This window comes from Pogoniulus pusillus, chromosome Z (assembly GCF_015220805.1).
Source record: "Pogoniulus pusillus isolate bPogPus1 chromosome Z, bPogPus1.pri, whole genome shotgun sequence".
Classification (NCBI taxonomy): domain Eukaryota; kingdom Metazoa; phylum Chordata; class Aves; order Piciformes; family Lybiidae; genus Pogoniulus; species Pogoniulus pusillus.
The window spans coordinates 88,811,106-88,827,902 of NC_087309.1; the positions used below are offsets into that span (position 1 = coordinate 88,811,106).

At 45.7% G+C, this 16,797-nt stretch overlaps 1 protein-coding gene across 2 annotated transcripts in view; it reads left to right on the forward strand.

Moving 5' to 3' along the window:
- The window catches only part of DYM (dymeclin), a 265,771-nt gene that overhangs the window by 164,315 nt on the left and 84,659 nt on the right, over positions 1-16,797 (forward strand). For both annotated transcript variants that reach the window (XM_064176432.1, XM_064176434.1), the window contains one exon: positions 8,158-8,260. In XM_064176432.1, coding sequence (XP_064032502.1) covers positions 8,158-8,260 — 103 coding nt within the window. The remainder of the gene's footprint in view (positions 1-8,157; positions 8,261-16,797) is intronic.

Genomic DNA, 16,797 nt, shown 5'->3' on the forward strand with positions numbered 1-16,797 from the left:
GCTGTGTTGCTCACCTATACAGGAACTAAGGTATGGGTTTGATTTTCAGTTGTCAGGTCTGAAAACAAAGGTATATTTAGATCTTGCTATATAAAGAAGAAGGGTTTTTTCCCCCTCATATGATTGTGGCATCCATGCAGGCATTACGAAATTCTATTGTTTTAGGAGTATTTGCATAACATGATTTTGGTGTTTAGGGCTTATGTTTAATTCTTTAAAATGGAGAACAATAGTGCAATTTGGCTTCTCTGTGAGAGCCAAGCAGAGGAATGGCACGGAGTAGTGCTGAATTGTTTGGGAACATTCATCATCACCATTTTTGATCCCTGAAACTGCTTCTCCCCCCCCTCCCGCCATCAACCAGATACTGTTTGCTTTTGTGCCATTCAGTTTGTTTGCTGTGTACTTCTGAACTAGGAGAGTGAGGAGGAAAGATCAGAGCGTCTGCATTTTTGAGCTTCAAGTACATGATGTTGAGCAGGGCTTTAGTGCTTAAGTCATTCTCCGCACACAAACACATACCAGACTGGTAGAGGTTGGAAGAGACCTCTGGGGGTCATCTAGTCTACACCACTTGCTAAAGCAAGGTCACCCACAGCAGCTTGCCCAGGATCACAATGTCAGCTGGGTTTGGAAGCTCTCCAGAGAGGGAGACTTGCAAATTCTCTGGGCAGCCTGTTCCAGGCCTCCAGTACCCTCACAACAAAGATTTTTTTTCATTGTCTTCAGGTGAAACCTCCTGGGTTCCATTTTGCATCCATTGCCACTTGTCTTGTAGCTGGGCACCACAGAAAGGTGTCTGGTCCCATCTTCTTGCCTCTACCCTTTGATATTGATCAGCATTGAAGTGATTCCCTGTCCAGGCCAAACAACCCCGGGGTCTCTCAGCCTTTGAGTTGAGGTAATTGAAGATCTTTCCTCCTGAGAAGCTCATTAATGATTTGGACTGTGAGAAGCCCAATTCCTATTTTCTGTCACAGAACTCCATCTGACTTTCCTCTGTAATTGCCCACTGTTTGTGTCCCACTCTGACACTCTGATTACATTGAGGGTTATCTTTTCATTATCTTGAGTCACCCTGTTTAATTCCTTAAAAATACATACACTGCTACCTTCTCCTTTGGCAAATTCTACCTTTGGATTTACTTGAAACTTCTCATTTTACTCTGTAGAGCCTGCAGCAGCTCTTTGGGTTTTGGGCTGGGTTTTTTTTTTTTTTTTTTTGTCTGTTTGTCTATTTGTTTATTTCATCGTGGTTTTTGTCTTGGTGAAGTTATGGTGAACTGAAAAGAAAAAAAGTTGTTAAATGAGTTCCCATTATTGGCTGCCTTTCCTCCCCCCCTTCCTTGGACTCACAGGCTTTGTGGAGTTGGTGTTATGAAAGCGTGAAGTTCGTGTGTTGCTGGTTGGAATTTTATTGTGTGTGCAGATAACACATAATCAAATTGCTCTTAGGTAACCATTACTGTTTAGTCTGCAATCCTTTCTGCACTGATCGAAGCTCAGCCTTGTGTTAAACTAAAATGTTCCTCTCTGTAGAGGGATTTAAAGAAACCTTAGAAAGAAATCACAGTATCACTGAGTATTGTGGGTTGGAAGGGACCTTCGAAGCTCATGCAGTCCAACCTCCCTGCGAGAACAAGGAACATCTGCAACTGAAGTTGCTCACAGCCCAAAACAACCTCACCTGGGATGATGCCAGGAATGGGGCATCTCCCACCTCATGGGGCAACCTGCAACAGGCTCTCGCCACCCTCACTCCCAAACATTTCTCCTTTCTCTCCACTCTCACTCTCCCTCTTTCCATTTCAAACCATCACTCCTTGTCCTGTCACAACAGGCCCTGAGAAAAAGTCTGCCTCCTGCTTTCTGCTTAGCCTCTCTAAGCCCTGCAAGGCCACCAGAAGGTCTCCCTGGAGCCTTCTCTTCTGCAGGCTGAACAAGCCCAGCTCTCTCAGCCTGACCTCCCAGCAGAGCCCTTCCAGCCCTGCCAGCATTGCTGTGGCCTCCTCTGGCCCTACGCCAACAGGTCCCTGCCAGAGCTGTCCCTAGCAGGTCAGAGAGTGTCTCAGCAGAGCGCAACAGCAGGGCAGAATCCCCTCCCTTAACCTGACAGACTCTAATTCCTAGAACTCAGAAGCACAGGACCTTGAGATTATTGTTCAGCTTTGAGTCTTCTTTGTTGGCTGAGCTCCTCCATGACGTGACCTGAAGATCTCAAATAGGTAGCTGTTTTGGTTTTTTTTTTTCATTTTGTTATTATTCCAACCTATCATTTTGCTTGCTAGACATTGTTCTGTAATTCTGTGATATATAAATGGAGATGCCACAACTGGTCATTGTTCTGAACACCATTTTTTGTTGCTTTGAAATGTCCATAATGGGAGAGATTTAAGGGCTGTGTCTCTCCGTAGCATGTCTGAGAGCTGATGGAGAAGGATGGAATACAGAGGAAAAGTACTGTCACCTATATTCTTGTCCACCTCTGTGGGCTGCCCTCTGTGACCACATTGTATGTTTGTGGTTTTTTTTTTAATTCAATTTGATTGTTAGTGTAGCAAAAATGCAAGTACCATGAATGGGAGAAGTCTGAGACCATCTTAATTCCCACCTATGCATGAACCATACTTTGTTATGAGGAGAGGAGCAACTTTATAGTAAAGGTAGATGATCTTCAAGGTCCCTTCCAACCCAAACCATTCAGTGAATCTATGAAAACACTGTTCCTGTTTTAAATTGCATTATTCATACCTTTAAAGTCAAATCAACAGCCAAAACCTTACAGGCAGTGAAGATGTGACTGGTGGAATCTCTGTTAGAAGGCAACATTTGTCAATGATAAAATGTTTTTACGAGCTCAATTTCATGCAAATCTCGTTTAATTAAATTAAGTTGATGATTGTCTGGCTGGCTTTCAGGGGTAGAGTTACAGGCATAAAAAGAAGTTAATTACTTGGTGGTGAAGTTTTAGACCGTTGCAGTAAGCAACGTTACTTCCTTTGGACATCCCAATTCCATCGTTAATCAAAACAGCAGGGTTTAAGTTTCTCTGGCTTGTTGTAGTGCCTCTGTGGAGCTCTTTGAGCTTGATCTGGGTACAGTGCTACATGTTTCTATTCACAGAATCATTTTGGTTGAAAAAGACTTTTAGGTACAAGGTCACCACTAAACCATGTCCCTCAGCACCACAGCTACACAGATCTGAAATCCCTCCAGAAATGGAGTCTCCACCACTACTTTGGCCAGCTTGGGCCAGGTTTTGGCAACACTTTGAGGGAAGAAATTTTTCACCTAAAATTCCCTTGGCACAACTTTGTGCCATTTCCTGTCATACTATCACTTGTTTCTTAGGAGAAGAGACCAACCCCCACTTGGCTTCAGCCTTCTTTCCAGTCTCCCCTCGACGCCTCCAGGCTGAACCCCAGGTCCCTCAGCTGCACCTCACAAGATTTGTGCTGTAGAATCATATCATAGAATCACAGAATCAACCGGGTTAGAAGAGACCTCCAAGATCACCCAGTGGACGCTTGACATTTTTATTGCTCTTCTCTGGATGTGCTCCAGCATCTCAATGTTTTGCTTTGGAGTAAGGAGCCCAAAACTGACCTGTGTCCAGCACAGTGAGACAATGCCTGCCCTGTTCCTGCTTGCCACACTATTGCTGATCCAGGCCAAGATGCTGGTGGCCTTCTTGGCTGCCTGGACTCATCTTCTGTTGGTGTTGACCAGCCCTCCCCAAGTCCTTTTCCACTGAGCGGTTTCCAGCTACCCTGCCCCAAGTCTGGAGTGTTGCAGGGGGTTGTTACAACCAAAGTGCAGGACCCAGCACTTGGCCATGTTGAACCTCATCCCACTGGCCTCAGACCATGGTTCCAGCCTGGCTAGATCCATCTCTAGGCTCTCCCAACCCTCAAGCAGATCAACACTCCCACCCAACTTGGTGTCATCTGCAAATGTACTGAGGATGCACTCAATCTCCTCATCAAGATCATTGATAAAGATGTAAAACAGAACTGGTATCACCACTGAACCCTGGGCTTTAAGATGTAAAACTGCTCCCTATACATCCCTGCCCTCCTCTCAGGGATGGTTTCTGAAGCTCAGTAACCAATTCATGAGAAAGGGTATTGTGCTGATTTTTTTTTTTTTGACCTGAGTTTTGGTTTTCTGGACATTAGTCCCACCATGATGTGTCTCATTACTATGGCAAAGGTAATGAGACTTGGCAGGAAAGCCAAACTTTGCAAGGTGCCAAGGACAGCATGCCCCCTGACTGCTGCTTTGGAGACAGAAATCAGCCACCAAGGGCTTACTTACACAATAAGCAGCACTGCAGCTTAGTGAGTTACACAGGAATAAAAGAAAACATTGAAGGAAGCAAAACCAGTGTATTTAAAAAATAGCCTTCCGTCCTTTTCCTTGCTCTTTCTTTCACCCAGTTCTCTACATTTCTGCCAGAGAAAATAAAGTTGCTCTTTGCTGCTTTAATTCAGTGCAAAATACCAATTTTTGTGCACTTTCCTCTTTACATGTATTGATTAAACCAGCTTTTCAAACTCCTGACCCCACTCCTTTGTTTATATTTCCTTGGTGGCCAGAATGCTTCAGCTACTCTGGAGAAGCATCTACTAGTAGAGAATCCTTTTCATTCCAAAGTCTTCCTTTCTGTGGAGTCATGCCCCGAAGCAGACAGACACCAGATTTAACATTTTCTTGCTGCACCTCCCTGTAAGCATCACTAGGTTGTTTTGAACTGATTATTGAATCTCCACAGCACTAGATGGTGCTGATGACAGCGTCTCTGAAGTCTGAGGCTTTAAAACTAGCTGTGACATGAAAAGTGGTGCCACTGTTTTAGACCAAGGACCAATTTGCAAACCCAAATTTTAATCTGAGAAAAAAACAATTTCCATCTGCGAGTACAAAGTTACAGGTGAGGAGGGGAAAAAGATAAAGCCACCACTACAGTTAATCCAAGACTGGTAATGGGTTGGAAGGGACCTCTGCACATCATCCAGTCCAACCACCCCTGCTAAAGCGAGAGCACCCACAGCAGCTTGCCCAGGATCACAGTGACATGGAGGGTTTGGAATCTCTCCAGAGAAGGAGACTCTGCAACCTCCCTGGGCAGCCTACTCCAGGCCCCCAGCACCCTCACACCAAAGAAGTGTCTCCTCATGGTCAGATGGAACCTCTTGGGTTCCAGTTTATTGCCTCTTGTGCCGTCACTGGGCACCACTGAAGAGTGTCTGACCTCATCCTCTTGCCCCCTACCCTTTAGTTCTTGCTGAGCATTGATGAGATGCCCTCTGGGGCTGCTCTTCCCTAGGCTCAACAGCCAAAGAGCTATCAGCCTTTCCTCCTCACTGAGATGCTTCAGGCTCTTCAGCATCTCTATAGACTCTACTGGACTCTGTCCAGAAGTTCCATGTCTCTGTTGAACTGGGGAGTCTAGAACTGGATACAGTACTGCAGATGTGGCCTTACTAATATGTCTTACTTCTGTATTGCTTCTTTATAACATGGAATGTTCTAGTGGTTCTGACTAATAGCTTTGAATTAATGGGCTCTGTTCTGTGATTCTATGGTGGTTGGCATTTAGTCTCAGAAATAACATGTCTTGTCAAGGCTCTCTTGGATAGAACAAAAAAGAAAAGATAGGATTCCAGTTTTCATATCTTTTGCTGAAAACACCAAATCCAGTTGTGATAGTCTCAGTGTAAGTGATAGTATTCTGCTGGGAGTGGGAGTTGGCCAGCCATGATGCTGGCCCAGGTTTCACTTGTACCATCTTCAGCCTATTCCTCATTCTGGCGGAGTCTGGCTGAGCCCTGAGGGTGGTACAAACTCCTTGAGGACTCATATGTGGCTTAGTTAGATATCCTGCATGCAGCAGAGATTCTCCTTAGGAGCTCTTCATCTGTTGTGAAAATATCTGGCTGAAGAGGTGTTGGGAGATGATTTTAGGGAATTTATGGAATTGGCTCTTAAGAAATAAGATTTAGACTTGAGAAGCATAACTAATTCCTGGGGCCGAAGTGTTGGAAAAGCTTTTTCCTGAGGCTCTTGACTAGCAATGAGGGGACACGCTCTGATACTCCAGGGCATCTACTCCTGCTATCTGTGAAACACATCAACAACATATTTTAATTAACAAATAAAACAAATTAAGGGAACTTCTTCAAAAGCTGAGCATCATTTCTTGAGGCAGGAAAGCTTTCAGAGCTCTGAAGCTGTTCTCCAGTTCCAAAACACAGAGAGTCTCTAGAAAATAAAACTGAGGTGGTCTTTTGCCACTTGATTTTTCATTTACTAAAACAACTTAAATGTTTTGTAATTGACTCTGATGAACAAGGATCCTGCCACTGCTTCTCACCCCAAATGTAACCTCCTCCAAGAGCAGCAGTGAATTTTGTTGGTGCTTATTTGTCAAGGCAGACTTTTTACCCTTTGAGAACCAACAAAGTCATCTAAAGTAAGCCCAAGGAGTACTGTAATGCTCCAAAAAGATGTCAGAAAAGTCCTTTTAAATATATCACAGAATCCCATCATGGTGGGGGGTTGGAAGGGACATCAAGGGATCATCTAGCCCAACACCCCTGTTAAGGCAGGGGCACCCAGCTGAACTTGCCCAGCATCACAATTGGATGCTGGAACCTCTCCAGAGAAGGACAGTCCACAACCTCTCTGGGCAGCCTGCTCCAGGCCTCCAGCACCCTCCTAGACATGTAGGACCTGTGGAAAGATGGAGAATGGGGAAAATGGGTTGCCTGTGGGCTGAAAACCATGTGAGTTATCCAGTGGTTTCACAGAATTATCTCGCTCCTTGAAGCTGCTGAGCATGAGCTGGTGACGTTCACTGCTCCCACTTCTAATCTCTCCTTCTGCCACTGGAGTCAAGTTGCATTCTCTTTATTTGTCAGATGATGCCACGTCCATACTTCTTTTTCAGAGTGCATGGAAAAGGTGTTTCTTTCTCTGCATGGACCTGTGATTTCACAGGTTATTTATAAGGCCGTGGTAATGATTTATTGCTTGACTGAAGCTAAATACACTTTTGAAGAGTGTTTTCTAGTGAAATGCAAATCTCAGCCTCTAAATACCCAAAGCTCCTGACATATACTTGGATTCTTCTTGTTATTGTAGTTGATAATACACAAGATGCATATAGACATACCACAGTATATTCCATGAGGTATTGCACTTAGCATTATAGAATCATAGAATCAACCAGGTTGGAAGAGACCTCCAAGATCATCCAGTCCAACCTAGCACCCAGGCCTATCCAGTCAACTAGACCATGGCACTAAGTGCCTCATCCAGGCTTCTCTTGAACACCTCCACCTGGAAATCAGTCCTGGTTAGGTGCTCCAATGCCATGTGTGTCCATCCCTTCTGTTACAGTTTGACTGGTGAGAACTCTGTCTGATTCTGGGCTCACCAGTTCAAGAGACAGGAAACTACTGGAGGGAGTCCAGCTGAGGCTGCAAAGATGCTGAGGGGTCTGGAGCATCTCTTTGAGAAGGACAGGCTGAGGGCTCTGGGGTTGTTTGGCCTGGAGAAGAGCAGCCCCAGAGGGCATCTGATCAATGCACAGCAAGAGCTGAAGGGTAGGGGGCAAAAGGATGGGGTCAGACTCTCTTCAGTGGCACCCAGTGACAGGACAAGGGGTGCAAACTGGTGACTACCATGAGGAAAAGCATCTTTACTTTAAGTGTGACAGAGCCCTGGAGTAGGCTGCTCAGAGAGGTTGTGGAGTCTCCTTTTCTGGAGAGATCCCCGACTCCCCATGCCATTGTGATCCTGGGCAAGCTGCTGTGTGTGGCCCTGCTTTTAGTGGGGGGGGTTGGACTTGGAAGATCTGCAGAGGTCCCTTCCAACCCCCACTGTGCTGTGATTCTGTGCAACTCAACTGTGAAATTATGATGCTCTTCACGTAATTTATTGTATAGAATCTTGCTAATTAAAATTCTGCTGTCACTTAGCCCAGATGTTAAATGAATAAATAAGTAAATTCTGTAACCATTGTGCATTGCATTCCAAAAAGATTGTGCATATAATGAAACATCTCTTCTGACTGGATAGTCTTAACTGTTTTAGAATCTTATCATGTATTTATTTTAATCTCCTTTTTTCTCCTTTCCCCCCCCAATGCAGTTTATTTTCTTTGCTGTCTAAAAAGCACAACAAAGTGCTGGAGCAAGCCACACAGTCCTTGAGAGGTTCCCTGAGTTCAAACGACTCACCACTTCCTGATTATGTGAGTATCTGACTGCATGTTTTGGTGGATTTGCTTCAAAATAGAAGTGGGACATCTCTAAATCTGCAGAGACCTATCAAAAGATGAGGCAGCTGAGCAGCCACCAACACCAAAATGCAGGAACCAGTGTGAGTGATGCCATGTCTGAAATGTCTTCTTGAAAGCAAGCACTGCACTTACAAATGGGAAAACAAAACCACAACTGTTCGTAGCAACGAGGCTTAGGTACCTTTAGTCAACTTGCAGTTACAGAGTCACAATGTTAGAGCTTGGAAAGGACCTCTGGAGAGGGAGTCCAACCCCCCTGCCAAGGCAGGTTCACCTAGAGAAGATCACACAAGAACAAATCCAGGCAGGTTTTGAATGTCTCCAGAGAAGGAAACTCCACTACTTCTCTGGGCAGCCTGCTGCAGTGCTCTGTCACCCTTAGAGAAGTTCCTCCTCATGTTTAAATGGAACTTCCCATGTTCAAGTTCGTGACTGTTGTCCCTTGTTCTGTCACTGGGCACCACTGAAAAAAGCCTGGTCCCATCTTCCTGACACCCACCCTCTACGTGTTGATCAGCATTGATGAGATCTCCCTCAGGCTGCTCTTCTCCAGACTAAAAAGCCACAATTCTCTCAGTCATTCCTCACAAAAGAGATGTTCCAGTCCCCTCAGCGTCTTTTCGTTACCCTTTCCAGCAAGCCCTTGTCATACTTGAAGTGGAGAGCCCAGAACTGGACACAGTATTCAAGATGTGGCCTCACCAGGGCAGAGTAAAGGAGGAGGAGAATATCCCTTGACCTGCTGGCCACACTCTTTTTGATGCACCCCAGGATACCATTGGCCTTTTCGGCCACAAGAGCACATTACTGTTGTGCACCAAAACTCCCAGGTCCTTTCCCCAGGAGATGCTCTCCAAGCTCTCTTGGTACAGACGCAGGTTTCTCAAGCCACTTGTATTTCAGGATAGTTAAACCACACAGTCAGAGACATGATTTTGAAGAACAGGGCTTTGGCACCCATCATATGCTATAATGCCTAAAAATGGTTGAAAACAATTCCTTGTGGAGTTCTGATGTCCTGGGGCAAATGAGTATGTTCTGCAGACATGCATGCATAAAGCTCTCTTCAATTTGCTGAGCCAGTACCCACAAGCAGGCAACAATTTTGTTCTGTAATTGCATGGCTTGTTGGAAAACCTCTAGTTTTGGTACAAGAGGGAGAAGTCTTCCAAGGACTTCAATAATATCTTTGTACTCCTGAGGTGTCCTTGGTTTGTACTCTCACTGCCATACTGTCTAAAAGAAAGCTGATTTATCTCCAGCGCTGCATTTGTGCATGATGATGAGAATAACAGCTCTTTTCTTTTCAGTGTTAATCCATGTTCTAAGGATGTACTTGCCTGAGACCTCGTGTATCATATTCCTCTACCATTAAATGTGATGCTAGCAATTAGTTATAAAAATAGAAAACACAAATAAGAGAAGTTAAAAAGGTAATTTGAAATAATAATTTAATGATTGAAGAGTAATTTCAACCAACCAAGTTTCTTAAACTGCATCTTTTAGTTGTTCTTGGTGATGTGTACCATACAAACTGGAGGCACTGGGTTATTCATAAATACTTAAGAGTCAGAAAATCATTGTGTCCAGAGGACACCTTCAAGGTCATGGAGTCCAAGTGTTAAGCCAGCACTGCCAGGTCAGCACTAAATCATGGCCCTCAGCACCATATCTATGTGGCTTTAAAATCTTTCCAGGAAAGGGGACTCCACCACAGCTCTGGGCAGCCTGGTTGAGACCTTGACAGCCTTTTCTGGGGAAGACTTTTGTCCTGTTTTGTCCAACCTAAATGTCCCCTGGTGCAGCCCAAGGTCATTTCCTCTTGTCTTGTTGCCTGTTTGTTGGCAGAGCATTTGGATTATGGGTTTGTAGAGTAAATGCATCACCTGAAAGTTCACTTCTTGTATTCCTGCTGTCTTACCATGCCCTAAATCATGTGAAGCTCCTGACAACACCTGTGGTTTTAGGGCTTCTGACTTCACTCCCGGAGGTTGCTCTCTGACATTTAAATTTTGGAATCTGGCATTTAAATTTTGGAACTTGAAACATTTCACAGATTCACATATTGCATCAGGTTGAAGAGGACCCTCAGATGTCATCTTGTCCAACCCCACTGCAGTCAGCTGGGACACCTCCAAGTAGATCAGGATGCTCAGGGCCTCATCAAGTCTTGTCTTGAATGTCTCCAGGAGCAAGAGACATCCCTGAGCAGCCCATTCCATTATCACATCACTCTCGTTGTGAAGAACTTCCTCTTGATGTCCAGCCTACATTTGTCCTACTCAACTTTCAAACCAGTGGTCCCTTATTCTGTCACCTCAAGCCTTTCTAAACAGTCCTTCCTCAGCCTTCCTGTAGGTCCCTCCCAAGTAATGAAGTGCAGCTTCAACGAGAGCCTCCTGGTGTCGTTAGTTTGTAATTAAGTATCAGGAGATTCCAGTTCTGTTTGTGATGCACAAGCTGATTAAAACTTTCATCTGCATTAATGTGACAGCTGAAAGCCCACAAGGCTTCAAGAGAGATGATGGCACTTTCTCATGGGTTCACTTCTGAAGGAATAGGGGCTTATGGTCAAGGAGCTGCCACAGTTGTGAGGTCTGCAGTATTTTGGATGCATTGAGTATTTCTAAGAGTTGTGATTGGTAAGGCTCTTGAGGTTGTATTTCTCCGAAGAGATTAGTTCCAGTGTGATGCCATGTTCAGCTTAAGCAATTGCACAGCTAGATGTTGAAATCCCTCCTGAGGTCTTCTGGCTCTTCACTGAGTTGTCCTGGAGAGCTGTGATGCCTCATCTAGCTGCAAGAGCAAAGGGAGTCTGCTCTGGTGGAGGCGATGGCTTTTCATACCTCAGATGTGTTATTGTATATATCATCTAATGAGGTAGTTCTACATGGCCCACACCTGGGCAGGCTGAAGAGATGGGTATCTCTGAATCTCACTGAAGTTCAACAAGGCCAGATGCAACATCCTGTGCCTGGGTTGAGAAAATTCGTGATGTCAGTCCAGGCTGGGGGATGAAGGGCTGGAGAGCAGCTCTGCAGAGAAGGACTTGAGAGTACTGATGGATGAAAAGCTATATGAGGTTGCCCAGAGAGGTGGTAGATGAACCATTTCAGGTCATGTTGGATGGGGCTCTGAGCAACCTGCTGTAGTCACAGTTGTCCATGCCATCTGCAGTGGGGTTGAACTAGATGACCCTTAAGTGTCTTTTCAACCTGAATCATTCTATGGTCTATGTTGGTTTTTTTTTTTTGCCTAGACAAATGAATTCCCATCCCCACTGTTCAGAGGAGAGAAGCACCTCTGTTTGTAAAGGGCACAGGCTGCCCAGGGCAGTGGTGCAGTCCCCATCACTGGAGGGATTTCAAAACTGTGTAGCTGTGGTGCCGAGGGTCATGGTTTAGTGGTGACCTGTCAGTACCAGGTTAACAGATGGCCTTGATGATCTGAAAGGTCTTTTCTAACCAAAATGATTCTATGAACCTATGTAATTTTATATGTGTGTGTGTGTGCACGCACACAGATAGCCATATATTTGCATTTATATAGGTGTAAATAGATATGTGTATATATAGAGTCATAGAATCATCCAGGTTGGAAGAGACCTCCAAGATCATCCAGTCCAACCTAGCATCCCACCCTATTCAGTCATCTACACCATGACACTAAGTGCCTCATCCAGGCTTTTCTTGAACACCTCCAGGGACGGTCACTCAAGAATATTGTAGTGCCTGTCTGAATTTAGCACTTGAAAACTAATTTCTAGCTTTTGGATTTCTTTTTGCTTTACTACATGTGAAGTGTGTACTGCAGCTAGGTGAAGTCCCAGGTTATTTCATATAATCACAGAATATTATAGGTTGGAAGGGTCCTCTAAAGATCATCCAATCACAAACCCCTCCCAAAGCAGGATCACCCAGAGCAGGCCGCACAGGAACGCATCCAGGAGGTATTTGAAAGTCTCCATAGAAGGAAACTCCACAGCCTGTCTGGGCAGCCTGCTCCAATGCTCTGTCACCCTCTCAGTGAAGAAGTTTCTCCTCCTGCTGAAGTGGAACTTCCTGCACAAATATTCTTGTGCATATACAAGAATACTTTCACCTTCTTTTCCCACACCATCAGCACAACAAAACTCATGGTCTGGAGAGGAGAGAGAGGAGAGCTGGTGAATTTGGGGGGAGCAAAGTGGGAGTTTGCTCAAAAAACAAGTATGGTGTGGGGAATCCCAAGGAAGAGGAGAGTTTTAAGATCTCCCCCACCAAGGAAATGCAAGTTTTTGGTGGAGCACCTCAGGGCTGTCCAAGAGAGCACCAATTCACCAGGGCCTTACACAACATTGCAGGGAAAGGCAGTTGAAAAATGTGTTTCGAGGGGCAGTGCTGGGGAAGCACAGCCCAGAGACTTAGATACTTCACTGAAGTTCTTCCCTTGTGTTGTTGGTGTAACAGAGTGGGGGGAGAAGGAGAGCAGCTGGAAAGATTGCTGTAGGGGAGAGGCAGACAGCAATTCATGGCCTTGTATTTTGGAAGAGAAATGTATACTTTTATGCTTGGTTTCTTTCTTCTCCAAGTTGCTTGTGTTTCAGCTCAATCTTGGACAGTCAGTTGCCTAAATAGTAACTGAGGCCAAATTTCACTTACTTCAGCATATTATGCTTCCGAAAGCCTTTGCTTGTGTTGTCTAAGAGTAGCAAATAAGCTAGGAACTGAGATAACTTAAGTTTCTGAAGTCCTGAAGGCAGTTCTAAGTATCCCAGCATGGAACCTTCACAGGCTTCACTCAGATGAGTCAAACATGTCTTTTAAGTATTCCTCAGGATGTAACTTTTTTTAATTTACTTTATTCGTGCAATTTATTAATTATTTTCTTACAGTGTTGTGTAATCCAAAAGTGAATTTTTGTAGTGCTTGGATCACTCAGAAAACGATTCTGAATGTTGCTCGTGGTCTTCTTTTGAGGTTTTGTAGTCACTTGTGAGGGCTGGACTTTGAAAAGCGAATTGTGATGTTCCATCATATGCCCAGAAAGAATATCATAAACTTAGAGAATGGTTTGGGTTGGAAGGGATCTTTAAAGGTCATGTAGTCTAATCCTCCTGTATTTAGTAGGCACATCTGCAACAGGAGCAGGCTGCTCCAGCCCCACCCAGAATGCTGTCAGGGATGGGGCTTCTATCATCTCTCTGGGCAACTTGGGACAGGCTCTCACCACCCTCAGTGTCACAGGATCACAGAATGTTAGGGGTTGGAAGGGACCCAAGGAGATCATCGAGTCCAACCCCTCTGCCAGAGCAGGACAATACTATCTAACACAGATCACAGAAGAATGCATCCAGACAGGCCTTGGAAGTCTCCAGAGAAGGAGACTCCGCAGCCTCTCTGGGGAGCCTGTTCCAGTGCTCTGTGACCCTTACAGTAAAGAAGTTTCCCCATGTATTCCCCTCTTTTGCTGCAACTTACACCCATTGCTCCTTGTCCTATCACAAGGAGCAAGTGAGAAGAGCCTGTTCCCCCCATCTTCCTTCTCTCTAGTCTGAATCTTCCTCTTTTAGTTACAGACCACCACCCTTTGTCCTGTCAAAACAAGCCCTGCATAGGAGTCTGTCCCCAGCTTTCTTCTTGGCCCCTTTAAGTGCTCTTAAGGAGCAATAATGTCTTCCTGGAGCCTTCTCTTCTCCAAGCTGAACATCCCCAACTCTCATCCTCTTTTCACATAAAAGGAAAAGAGCAGCACCTGTGTTCTTCAGCTGAACCTGGGCAATTGAGCCCTTCCAAGACAGAGGAAGGAAGGGGTTTATTCTGAAAGTGGTGAGACACTGGCCCAGGTTACCCAAAGAAGTGGTAGGAGCTCCATCTCTGGAAGCATTTCAGAGCCCCAGATTGTCTGGGGCTCTGAGCAGCCTGTTCTAGTCACAGATGTCCCTGCTGAGTGCAGGGTGGGTTGGGCTACATGTCATTCAAAGATCCCCTCCAAAACATTCTGTGATTCTCCATTACTGTGTTTTTTGTGTTCTTTTTGTGAGTGTCTGCTGTGGACGACCATCAAGTCTCTGGTGTACCACCAAATCTGCAGATGTCTTACTGGGAACTGGAATAAGGAACTGACCTGATTGGGTTTTCTTATTTTTCTTACTGAAGTTTTCTGGGCTTTAGAAAACAAAAGAGAAAATAATTTAATTTCTCAAGAGTGGTTCAGTTTCCAGCTCCTTTTCTGATAGGCTGTTGTCAATGTGATGCCTTTCAGAATCAGGATGGAAAAGCCAATGAGAGGGAAAGAAGATCAGACCATCACCTTGGAGACAGGAGTTCTTTGCAGATCCATTCTCATGCTAGCTAGTTTACTAGTTGCTAAGTAAGCTTTATTATTAAGTGTTGTTTCCTTAGTAGCCATGAGCTGTTTTGAAATACCACACTTTGGTCAACTTGTCCTTGTCCTTAAGTATTTCCATGCTTGCAGAAATAGGGCAAATGCAGGTAAGGGTTTTTGTTATTCCTTTCTCAAATTCAGTGAAACCACATTGTCCAAGATGTTTAAGAGAAAGAGAAATTGCTGTTAAAATAATTGAAATTTTGCTTCTTCCAGTTCAAATCGGGACAGATTACTTCTGTAAACATATATTGATTGTAATCTATTTTGATTAGCAATCAATCCTAGACATTTTACAGTATAATCATAGAATCATGGAATGGCTTAAGATGGATGGAACCTCAGTGATTATCTACCCCAGCCTCCACGCCATGGATAGGGACACCTCTTGACTAGATTCAGCTGCTCAAGGCTTCATCCAACCTGTCTCTGAACACCCCCAGAGAGAAGGCATCCACAGCCTCCCTAGGCAGCCTGTTCCATAGTCTCACCACCCTCCTACTGAAGAACTTCTTCCTAAGCTCCAGTCTAACCCTTCTCTCCCTCAGGTTCAAGTCATTACCCCTTGTACTGTACACACCCTCAGGAAAAGTCCCTCTTCAGCCTTCCTGCAGGATCCCTTCAGGCATTGGAAGGCAACTTAAGGTCCCCCTGGAGTTTTCTCTTCTCCAGGCTGAACAACCCCAGCTCCCTCAGCCTGTCCTCATAGCAGAGGTGCTCCAGTCCTTGGATCATCTTTGTGGCCTCCTCTGGACTCCCTCCGACAGCTCTCAGTCATTCTTCTGCTGAGGACACCAGAACTGGAGGCAAGACTGGAGGTGGGGTCTCAGTAGAGTAGAATCAAGGGACATTAATCCCTTCTCTTGCCCTGCTGCCCACACTTCTCTGTGGCCCTGCACACAGCTGCCTTCTGGGCTGCATGGGGGCACTGCTGGCTCCTGGGGAGCTTCTCAGAAACCAACACTCCCAAATTTGTTCCTTCAGGGCTGGTCTCAACCCACTGCACCCAGCAGAGTGCCTGAGTTTGTCTCTGGGATTGGCCCAACCCTGAGTCAGGAGCTTGCACTTCCACCTCTTGAACCTCATGCACATGTCACTGGCCCACTTCTCAAGCCTGTGAGCCATCTAGATGGATCCCTTCCCTCACATGAATCCAGCATACTTCCAGGGGCATGATTTGGTATCACAGTATCACAGTATCACAAAGGTTGGAAGAGACCTCACAGATCATCAAGTCCAACCTGTCACCACAGAGCTCAAGGCTAGACCATGGCACCAAGTGCCACGTCCAATCTTGCCTTGAACAGCCCCAGGGACGACGACTCCACCACCTCCCCGGGCAGCCCATTCCAGTGTCCAATGACTCTCTCAGTGAAGAACTTTCTCCTCACCTCCAGCCTAAATCTCCCCTGGTGCAGCTTGAGGCTGTGTCCTCTCGTTCTGGTGCTGGCCACCTGAGAGAAGAGAGCAACCTCCTCCTGGCCACAACCACCCCTCAGGTAGTTGTAGACAGCAATAAGGTCACCCCTGAGCCTCCTCTTCTCCAGGCTAAACAATCCCAGCTCCCTCAGCCTCTCCTCGTAGGGCTTGTCCTCAAGCCCTCTCCCCAGCCTCGTCGCCCTTCTCTGGACACGCTCAAGTATCTCAATGTCCCTCCTAAACTGGGGGCCCCAGAACTGAACACAGTACTCAAGGTGTGGTCTGACCAGTGCAGAGTACAGGGGCAGAATGACCTCCCTGCTCCTGCTGACCACACCATTCCTGATGCAGGCCAGGATGCCACTGGCTCTCTTGGCCACCTGGGCACACTGCTGGCTCATGTTCAGGCAGGTATCAATCAGCACCCCCAGATCCCTCTCTGTCTGTCTGCTCTCCAGCCACTCCGACCCCAGCCTGTGTCTCTGCATGGGGTTGTTGTGGCCAAAGTGCAGCACCCTGCACTTGGAGCTATTGAATGCCATCCCATTGGACTCTGCCCATCTGTGCAGGTGGTCAAGGTCCCACTGCAGAGCCCTTCTGCCCTCCAACCCAGCCACATCTGCCCCCAGCTTGGTGTCATCTGCAAACTTGCTGATGCCTGACTCCATGCCCTCATCCAGATCATCTATGAAGATGTTAAAGAG